General features: G+C 41.7%; 1 protein-coding gene across 1 annotated transcript; it reads right to left on the bottom strand.

Moving 5' to 3' along the window:
* Positions 1-2,930: 2,930 nt before the first annotated feature.
* Positions 2,931-9,006, bottom strand: LOC110488110 (iroquois-class homeodomain protein irx-4-B). The gene is made up of 6 exons (XM_021560132.3): positions 8,024-9,006; positions 7,553-7,801; positions 7,164-7,273; positions 6,674-6,836; positions 4,377-4,545; positions 2,931-4,234 (listed from the first exon to the last, which is right to left on the bottom strand). Exons 1-6 carry the CDS (start codon positions 8,078-8,080, stop codon positions 3,570-3,572), a joined length of 1,413 nt encoding a protein of 470 aa, XP_021415807.1. The 5' UTR covers positions 8,081-9,006; the 3' UTR covers positions 2,931-3,569.
* Positions 9,007-11,268: the final 2,262 nt, after the last annotated feature.

The following is an 11,268-nucleotide window of genomic DNA, read 5'->3' as shown; positions in this document are numbered from 1 at the left end:
CTCACAAAGAAGGGCACCTATTCATAGATGGGTAAAAAAAAAACAGACATTAAAAATTGCCTTGAGCATGGTGAATTTATTAATTGCAACTTTAGATCAATGCACACAGTCACTACAAAGCTACAGGCGTCCTTCCACACTCAGCTTGCCGGAGAGGAAGGAAACAACTCAGGGATTTCACCATGAAGCCAATGGTGACTATAAAACAGTTAGAGTTTAATGGTTGTGACAGGAGAAAACTGAGGATGGATCAACAACATTGTAGTTCTGCCACATAACTAACCTAAATGACAGAGTGATAAGAAGGAAGCCTGTACATAACATGACCTGAATTCAAAGCGTTATGTTTGGGGCAAACACAACACAACACATTACTGACTACCACTCGTCATATTTTCAAGCATGGTGGTGGCTGCATCATGTTATGGGTATGCTTGTCATCGGCAAGGACTAGGGAGTTTTTTTTTTTGGATAAAAAGAAATGGAATAGAGCTAAGCACAGGCAAAATCCTAGAGGAAAACTTGGTTCAGTCTGCCTTCCAACAGACACTGGAAGACAAATTCACCTTTCAGCAGTACAATAACCTAAAACACAAGGCCAAATATACAATGGAGTTGCTTACCAAGACGACATTAAATGTTCCTGAGTGGCCTAGTTACAGTTTTGAATCATATCAGCTTGAAAACCTATGGCAAGACTTGAAAATGGCCGTCTAGCAATGCTTAACAATCAACTTGATAGAGGTTGAAGAATTGAAAAGAATAATGTGCAAATGTGCAAATATTGTACAATCCAGGTGTGCAAAGCTCTTAGAGACTTACCGAGAAAGACTCGCAGCTGTAATCGCTGCCAAAGGTGCTTATACAAAGTTTTGACTCAAGGGTGTGAGTACTTACGTAAATACGATGTTTCTGCATTTCATTTTTTACACATTTGCAAAAATCTCCCAAAAAATGTTTTCACTTTGTCATTATGGGGTATTGTGTTTATATGGGCGAGAAAAAAAATATTGAATCCATTTTGAATTCAGGGTGTAACACAACAAAATGTGGGTTAAGTGAATACTTTCTGAAAGCACTGTATGCCATTACATATTATATATGACTGTGGCCAGTGACGTGTCTTGTGAAATAACCTTTCAGATTGAGAAAGGTTCTTTATAGAACCATTCTCCATAAAGGTTATATAAAGAACCATAAAAAAGGTTCTGTACATCCACATAAAGGGTTGTAACCACAGTGGAACCTTTTTTTGCTGCTATTTAGATCATTTTTTAATTGTTATTTTTTATAGAATCTTAGGGTTCTTTATAGCACCATAAGGTTCCAGGTAGAACCTTATGAGCATGGTTCTTTATTGAACCTCCAAAAAAGGGTTTTAAATTACATTAAAAGGGTTTATGCTATGGTTACAAGCCAAATAACCTCAATCTGGTACTATTTAGAAACATTATTTTTTGTGTGTGTCGAGCATTATTTCAGAGATTGTTCATTGTACCGCTTTGTAATCCTTAGCTAGCTCTATGTAAATAAGACTACAGGATTGTTCGATATACTATGTCTACATTCATTGCGCTGAAGAAAGAAAGTAAACTTTACAGGAAGAGCCAGATGTCATTATTTATCATCTTAAATCTAATTTATTTATGAAGCAGAAAAAGAATGGAATTCTCGGTTGAATTCGTCTTGAATTATTTAGACTGAAATGGTTAATTCCATACAAGGCCTCGGAAGATCTCGGCTCTGTTCTGTTTAATACTTTATCATCTTTCCTAAACCCGAATACTGAGGAGAAAAGAAGAGAGGGAAAAGTAGTTTATTCATCCTGGACCCTACCGCTTAATTGTTCTTTAACTCTTATTTAGAAAGTGTTTATGGAACATTTTATAAAGCCTCAAATTCGTGAAGTTATGTTGAATAATTTATTGTTCTTGACAACTGAAGGTTTTTGGGATATTGTAGGATTTGAGTTGAAGAGAGGGTGAGAACTATTCCATTAGGCCTATAATGTTATATATTTACTAAATTGTATTTGAAGCAACGACATTAAGCATCTTATAAAGATATGATGGGTGTGGTGATTCAAAGACCAAAATAAGTCCATGATGTAGGCCTTTACTGAATATATATATATATATATATATTAAAGATGTTTACCAGATCGAATTGTACCTCATTTGTATCAATAGTATCCATCCATTCGATCCCTCTCATGCCACTTATTATTCTAGCCTTAATATTTGGAAAAGTCTCCCTCAACCCTCGGGTTGAACGGCATCATGTCATGGATCGTCTTACAATGTCAGACCTAGGCTACTCCTAACCCGTCAGCTGGCAAATCAGAAGAGATATTGCATGAAGTCAGTGGAGATAAAGCTATTAGATTAAGAAGTGTGTTAGGCAGCTCAACTCCTCGCTAATGGAGTATATTCTATAATGGAGTGACCCGTTTAGAGAGCGGTGGATGCGCAGCTCATGGTCCCAGGTTGATGCAGTCAAAAGCCGGCTAATGAAAAGAGACGCATCACTGATTGCTGCTATATCTGGGCCCGCGGTGGAAGTGGCATCGATTTAACAATTTAGCAGCCCTGTCCTCTGTGTGTTGGAATTAGTCACGGCTCAAGGATGCCCAGCTTGCCCTCTTTTACAAACATACACACACACACACACACAAACTGAGGGAAAAATAGCCTACTACAGTATATCTCGATCTCCAATGTGCATTCATTGAGGAACTAACTATATGTGCAAAATATTCCGTCTTGGAGGAAATTTAAATTTACATTTTAGTTCAATAAAAAATGTAAAATAAACCTATTTATATTTCATTTGTGGGCTATGATATATTTTCATGATTTAGCGACACAGTTTCAGGACCATGGAGAGCGAACGCCACGAGCAAACAGACGCATAAAGAGAGAACATCATTCTGCAAAAAACGATTGTTTATTTCAGTGACTCAACAACTGCAATCGGACTTTAGTGCAAGAACATGTATACACGTGTGAAATAGTCATATCAGATGTGATCATAAGCAAAACATATATGATGCTTTATTTCGTTTAAGAGAAAAAAATGGTGCTCTCATGCATCTGGTTATTATAAAAGGTCTGTAAACGGTGTAGGCCAGTAGGCTACTCCCCCTAAGGTATTCCCACGGTGCTGTAGGAATGACAAAGTTCCAATAAACGACTAATGTGATACTCCAACATCATAAAACTACATATTTTCAGTGTTTTTGTGATCAAACCATCCAGCACTTTCCAATCTGTTGAGGGGTTCATTTTACCTGAAGAATGAGTAGGCTACTACATTGCTTGTCTATGTCCAAAGGGATTGAATCCCTCTTTTCCACTCATTTACATCTGTGTTTTAAACTGAAAGTAGTAAGAATTTGAAGTTCATGCAGAACTTATTTACTGACACTGATGTAGCCTACATGATGCATTGACACTTTTCTAAAACAAAAAAAAGGCATGGAAGCATGTGCCATCACAGGGAGTTCATATACCTTTCTACAGCAGTCTCTGTAAGTCTCTGTACATCTCTGTAAGTCTCTGTAAAGAAGTCTATACATTCTGCAAAGACGAGGTAACATGTTCAACAGAACGTTGTCCCAGAGTTCTGCCTTCCATCACCTGTCTATTTAACCCAATCCATGCCCTGTCCATGGCTGGCTTGGACAACACAGGGTTAAAGGAACTCTGTCTGAACAGTGGGTCGTGGAAGACCCCGTCCACCCAATCTCTGAGGGTAGTCACCGGGGAGTCCTGCTGCCCAGCCGCCCCCACCTTCAGGTGGGGTACTTCAGTTGGATACCCCCCTGGGGAGAGAGACTCGCTGGGGGTGGCTGTGTGCATGCATGCAGGGAATTCAGGTTGGATAGCAGCAGTTTGTGCGATGGACCAGATTTTAGGTTTGCTGCTCTCTGTACTTTGCAGGTCCTGTTGAGTGTAGAATGAGTTGGTTGTTCGGTTGTGCTCTGGTGTGTGTTTGGGACAGTCTGCTGACAGTGACAACCGCTCGTTCCCGTGTCGGGATGTGTCTGGGGTATGTCTGAGTGGGCTGGTAGAAGGGTCTTTGGGGTGGTGGTGGTGGTCCGGTGGTGTGTGTACTGGGGTGTCCTTGGTGTGAAACTGGTGTTTAGGGTCGCAGTCAGAACCATCCGACTCAAGCAGATCAAAGTCCTCCAGATCACTCTGTTGTAGGTCCACACACCTCACTGTTACAGAATCTACAGCCAAAAAATACATAGATGTTTTAACAATCATAAACTTGACAGCCTGATAGAAAGCAACTTCCATCTAAATTAATAGACGCCCTTTTAATTGCTTCTTCTAGTTAATGATATAAATCTATGGTACGCATGCACTCACCATCAACATCTATCTCGCTTTTGATTGGCTCTTCCTCTTGTGATCCCTCTGCACTGTCACTGTCATCATCACAGCCCCTCTCGTCAGAGCTCTTATTGGCTCGTGGTGACCATGTGACTTTGTTCTCCTTCTTCAGCCTCCGCCGTGCATTGGCAAACCACGTGGACACCTGAATGAACAAACACATTAAGATAGTATTGCATATTTGATCAATTCCCCATCTGGCCTTTGTGGCGTTGAGCAAGGCACTTAACCCCTAAAACTGCTTCAGGGGCACTGCAGTACGGCTGCCCTCTGCTCCAACCTCTCCAACCTGTGTTTCTAATTGTTTTTAGGATAAAGCAGAAGACATTTCTGTGGGATGTAATCTTTATCTGTGAGTATCCAGTGCTGACACTGTAACAGAAAACTGTAATTTATACGGTAATTTGGGGTATTATCAGCAGTAAAATACTCTAGCATATTGTAAATGATGGTGCATTGTGGAAGAATGTTGTGGGTGGGGAAATACTTACTGTATTTCAAATGGTACTGAAATTCCATCCCACAGAATACAGTAGCGTACCATGTCTTTGGAGATCCCAAAATGTTTTTACCACTAGCGGGTGCATGGCATTGTTGTTTCTGTCTCATTAACATATTTTGAGGTGTGCCTTGTAAGAGACTATATTTGTTGCACCCAAAGGCTGCAACACAGGTTCAAAAGTGATGAGGCAAAATTCGTACATGTCTTTGCTGGGCCTGGAGTTTGTACTGATATCATGACCTGGTCAGGTAAAACTCTGGGTCCTATTCGTAGGCTATGACAGGGTCCAATGTTAACTTGGCTCAAAATTGACTGGCCCAAACAGAATCTCTACTGGCCCGGACATGGTGTAATTTTAAATGCATTGGGGTCACACAGGGCCTAGGTTTGCATGCTTTCTATCTATATTCAGCTATTAATAGCCTATATTTGATTAGTATGATATGTATTAAAAGCTGTTTAATATAATTTAGCAATGTAAGTCATTACGTTGTAATAATTGCATTCATTTTTGTTTCTAAAGTATGTTATTTAAGACAATTGCGTTCCAAAAGAGATATCTAACTGGCTACAGTAGGCCAGGAAAGAGGAATGCTATAAAGGGTATTTTGTAGCTTACTCCTTGCAGACTATGAGGAGTAGCCAGCATAATGCTAGTGTGTTCACTATTGAAGGTTTACTTTTGTAAATTACTTTCACTAAAATAAATAAGCTCAGCAAGTAGATTGATGGGCGCTTCTTTTTACTTGAGGACAACTCGTACGTGCTGTTCGATTTTAGCTATCAACTTCTGCAGTGCTCGAGAAGTTGTGACTTGCGCGAGTGTAGTGGTGCTTGACTGTGCGGTCAATTATATTGCACAAATACAAATAGCACGACTTTTCTGAGTGTAGTCTTCAATGGTTTTCAATGGTAGGCGGCGACAGAGCAGGTAAATGTTGAACTGGAATTCAAAAATGCGCTGAGAAGTTACTGGCCCTGTCGGTACTGCTGCTTTGAAAATGGCAACACCAGATTATGAAGTACTGGGGGAAATGCTGTCTCGCCACACGTTTTCCGGTGGCTCTGTTTGCACCTGTGAGTAAGAATGCTGTACCAATTTAACTCGGAACTCGAACATGTACTTCATGTTTTTGATTTAACTGACCTGGAAGACCAGTTGTGCGGAATTTAGTCAATCACTGAACAGATCAATTAGCTCAGTTGACCTGGTATGGTGCCTAGTTGTACCTGTGGCACTCCAGGAGCAGGGTTGTCTACCCCTGGAGTACTGTTTTTAAGCAATAAGGCCCGAAGGAGTATGTTATATGACATATATATCATGGCTAATGGCTGTTCTTAGACAAAACACAATTCGGGGTGCCTGGATACAGCCATTAGCCGTGTTATATTGGCCATATACCACAACCCCCTGAGGTGCCTTATTGCTATTATAAACTGGTTACCAACGTAATTAGAACAATTTTGTATTTTTTTTGTCATACCCATGGATACGGTCTGATATACCATGGCTTTCAGCCAATCAGCATTCAGGGCTCGAACCACCCTGTTTATAATATGACATATATAATTTTACTTGCCACTGAGCTGCTTGTAAGTTACTGTCAAAGTCACTGCAACCCCTTTACAGTGTAGTGCTCCTCAAAAAGTGAGGAGCACTGTGACTAACCAGTACATAGTGCTCTTCGGTCGGACATGTACTGGAACACAACAATAAGTTCAGTAGAGCTCCAACTAACATATTCAGTCTCCAAACTGAGCCAGTTGTTACCTGTGTGAGTGTCATCTTGGTGATGATGGCCAGCATGATCTTTTCTCCCTTGGTGGGGTACGGGTTCTTCTGGTGTTCCTGCAACCAGGCCTTCAGAGTGCTGGTGGTCTCCCTGGTAGCGTTCTTCCTCCGGGCAGCTGCACTGTCCACTGATGACCCATACCTGGGAGAAGGGAGGAGATGGGAGGGGTGTCAGAATAGGAGTTTATTTGAAAGAGAAACTCTTCCAAATATTTATTTTCAACCCTCTGTTTATTGGATCTAAGATGTGCTGGAGTTTTCAAATATTTGACTTTTTCCTCCTTGTACTTGGAACTCTAAGGGGTTTGACTTATTACATTGTGCAGGAGACATGCGTTTGTAAATTGAACTATTTTATGCCACAATTACGCATGCGTTATCACCATTTCTCACGGTTAGATACAATTGAAATGTTTTCTAACGGAATTACAAGTTATTTAGAAACAGATAGCACGTTTAGTAGACATACCCATATCGGTCATATGGATACTGTCCAAATGCGTAATCGTACGGATAGTAAGCAGGGGTTTGAGAGGCCCCCACATGCGCAGCCGCTCCATCTTTGGACTCCAATGTTCCCTGCAAATATGAAATCAAAATATTGAATTATTCATTATTATTTCATTGTGATTGAGAAAACTTAAGAAAACCTTTCAAAACCTGACTGTCAAACATAGTTTTGTTTAGGCTACGTGCCCACCACAGATATGGAACAGTCCAGTACGTACGAATTGGGCAAATGTCTGTCCTTTTAATTTTCGCTGACATGATGAATTAAGTGAAATAAGAAGATATATATAATATATATATATATATATATATATATATAAACGAAATTCAATATAGATAAGTACATACCCTGGCATATAAAGCTGTTGCGTCGCCTCCGCAGGTGCCATAGTACCCCTGGCTCTTTCCATAGGCAGCGCCGTACACACCCAGACCTATAGCCGGGGTTGGTAGCTCTTGGCCCGGGGAGCCGAGCAGTCTGCTCTCGTACACCGGACACCGGAGAGGCTGGGGAGAGGGGGGCATCACACCGGAGTCCAGCAGAGACCTTCCGCTAGGCTCGAGGCAGTTGGCTAGAGAGCTCGTGCTCATGAGGAACTGGCGCGAATACAAGAATAGATTCTTCAGGAAGAATATAACCAATATGCAATGCATGAGCACAAAACGAAAAAGGCTATCTATAAATTCGTTATTTTGTCAAGCAAACAAAAAGTTGGGCTACAGGATTTATGTGCAAAACCGAAGACACTATAGTAACAGAAACAAACAATGTTTTCCTTCACCACACTGTGATGTTTGTTCTAGTGAGAGACGCCTTACCGGGTGTGTGGGTGAGTAGGGATATCCTAACTGCGGGTAAGCCATGATATCAAACATCAGTGAATGTCGGCAAACTTCAAAGGATCGAGCACGATTTCCAACTGTCACTCATCCGTGCATCAGGATTAAGTAGCTCCTAGACGTTGATCTAAGGTCACTTTTGCAATTGCCCTCCGATTGTGGGGTCTGGAGAGGTTATGCTTGTCTTAGATCTGTGAATAAAGGTAACTTTTACCAAATCAAACCAACACCGAAACGCACTGCTTTTCACCCCGGGTAAAGTGCCCGCACCCAATATTGGTTTGTAATGAACAGTCTGATCAGCTCCTCTTCAGCTCTTCTTCAGTTCTTCTTTCGATGTATTTGGGAAACATCAGCTAGGGAAATGTCCGTTCTCCCCAATTCCCAGTAATGCCCTTGGGATGTTTTTTGGGGGATGGCTTAGGTGTCCAAGTCGGTTGACAGTTGGTGACTCGCTGAATTAATGAATCTGTTTACTGTCCAGTCAATCTGACGCGGTGAAACGCATCATTTGCAGTCCAAAGCGGTAGTGATGTTGTGATCTATCATCCACAAACCAACCATGCCACTCCTGATGCGCTCTCTGCTTTTAACGCGCCTGTCTCTCTGACGTCACATGGACTCCCGCAGGCACCCTACGGGTCCTCTCCTTCAGGAACTTATATTCAGTTTAGAACCTTCGATTTATCCCCTTTCATGGAGAAATACAAATGTTTTAAATGAAACAAAATAGGCCTATGCCCCAAAAATACAATGGCAGAAATCCTTGTGCACGGAGTTGTTCTTCCTCAATGAGAGAACAGAACAAAGCCGAAGGTAGGCCTACATTCATCCAAATAATCTTGCAGAATAAACTTAGAAAAGTCTGATTTAATTGAAATAGGCCTACAAGACAGGAAATAAAATATCTATATACCTCATATACTAGGACTACTGTACTTACCGTTATTGACGGTGTCTGTGAACGACAGACCTGCTCACTCAAAGATTCCCTCCCGTTTACACACGAGCGCACACACCGCCCCGGGGTCCCGGTAAATATAATGAGGATGTGTTCAATTCGCCCCCCCTCCCTCCCTCCCTCCCTCCCTCCCTCCCTCCCTCCGACACACACACACACCGCATCAGAGGGGGAACACGGAATGACGTGACAGCTCTATCGCGGATGATTGATGACTATGAGATGAAATTAGCATAATAGCTTTTTATTCCTGTAGTTTAGATAACATGTCACCTCAATGAAATTACCTCCTGACTCCTGATCAAGCTGTTACAGTGGAGATGAGATTATAATAGCCAGGTCTGAACGAATTAATCAAACAATAAGCACTTCTGTTATCTTTAGAGGGCATCATTTCCAACTCAGTGGTTGTGATGCTGATAAATTCAAAGTTGCCCTGGAAGGGGAAATGCTTATTCATATTGTGCTTTAGATTTATTATGCAGTACTTTATTTACCTGTTTTTTAATTACTAAAGGCCAAATTGTAATTATAGCTTAATAAGGTGTGTGTGTGTGTGTGTGTGTAGGCCTACAATCAGAGTAATTCTTATCAATGTCATCTCTCCCCAGAGACTATCCAAACACTTCATCCTTGATAAAACACTTGACTTGAGATATTACTGATATAACAATACTGTAACTGTATCTGTCATCACTAATCCACAGCATTAATGATGATGTGTACCTCATCTCTCTCCCCCCTCTCTTGCTTTCTCATCTCTCTCTCTCCCTCATCTCTCTCCCTCTCTCCCTTATCTCTCTCCCTCTCTCCCCCTCGTTCATCTCTCTCTCCCCCTCTCATCTCTCACTCCCTCTCTCATCTCTTTCCTGCTCTCTCCCCATCTCTCATCTCTCTTCCTCTCTCATCTCTCTCTCTCCCTCTCTCCCCCTCTCTCATCTCTCTCCTGCTCTCTCCCCATCTCTCATCTCTCTCTCTCTCCCTCTCTCCCTCTCCCCCTCTCTCATCCCTCTCTCCCTCTCTCCTCCCTCTCTCATCTCTCTCTCATCTCTCTCCTGCTCTCTCCCGATCTCTCTCTCTCTCTCTCTCTCTCTCTCTCTCTCTCTCTCCCTCTCTCCCTCTCCCCCTCTCTCATCTCTCTCTCCCTCTCTCCTCCCTCTCTCATCTCTCTCTCATCTCTCTCCTGCTCTCTCCCATCTCTCTTCTCTCTCCCGCTCCCCCTCATTCTCTCCCTCTCTCTCATCTCTCATCCCCCTCTCTCATCTCTCGTCCCTCTCTCTCATTCTCTCCCTCTCTCTCATCTCTCGTCCCTCTCTCTCATTCTCTCCCTCTCTCTCATTCTCTCCCCCTCTCTCATCTATCTCCATCTCTCTCATTCTCTCCCTCTCTCTCATAGCAGCTAAAAGGGGAAGCATGTTTCTGTTCACTTATTCTGCATCATTGATGAGAAAGGTCAGTGGATTTATACCGTACGCTTAGTTCACTGACTCCTTCCCCTCTTTAGGGCTCTTCTTTAGGGCCCTTATTAGGAGAATGAGAACACCTCCTGATAGCCTGGCTAATGTGGAATTATAGTATGGAAGCGCAGTATAGAAGTATAGTATGGAAGTGTGCACTTTAAGACATTACAGTGTGTGATACAGTATGTTAGATTGTGGGTTAGGCTAATTCAAGTCTACAACGGTATAGGTTTGGTATTATCATCTTCAGAGAGAGAGAGACAGAGAGACAGAGAATAAAAGACAGAGACAGAGACAGAGAGAATAAAAGACAGAGATACAGAGAGAATAGAAGACAGAGAGAATAAAAGACAGAGAGACAGAGAGAATAAAAGACAAAGAGACAGAGAGAATAGAAGACAGAGACAGAGAGAATAGAAGACAGAGACAGAGAGAATAGAAGACAGAGACAGAGAGAATAGAAGACAGAGACAGAGAATAAAAGACAGAGAGACAGAGAGAATAAAAGACAGAGAGAATAAAAGACAGAGAGAATAAAAGACAGAGACAGAGAGAATAAAAGACAGAGACAGAGAGAATAAAAGACAGAGAGAATAAAATACAAAGACAGAGAGAATAAAAGACAGAGAGAATAAAAGACAGAGAGAATAAAAGACAGAGAGAATAAAAGACAGAGACAGAGAGAATAAAAGACAGAGGGAATAAAAGACAGAGAGAATAAAAGACAGAGACAGAGAGAATAAAAGACAGAGACAGAGAGAATAAAAGACAGAGACAGAGAGAATAAAAGACAGAGAGAATAA

Source organism: Oncorhynchus mykiss, chromosome 30, assembly GCF_057628025.1.
Source record: "Oncorhynchus mykiss isolate SJ-2025 chromosome 30, ASM5762802v1, whole genome shotgun sequence".
Lineage (NCBI taxonomy): Eukaryota > Metazoa > Chordata > Actinopteri > Salmoniformes > Salmonidae > Oncorhynchus > Oncorhynchus mykiss.
Note: the sequence above shows the minus strand (reverse complement) of the source record. Positions and strands in the feature narration are given on the sequence as shown.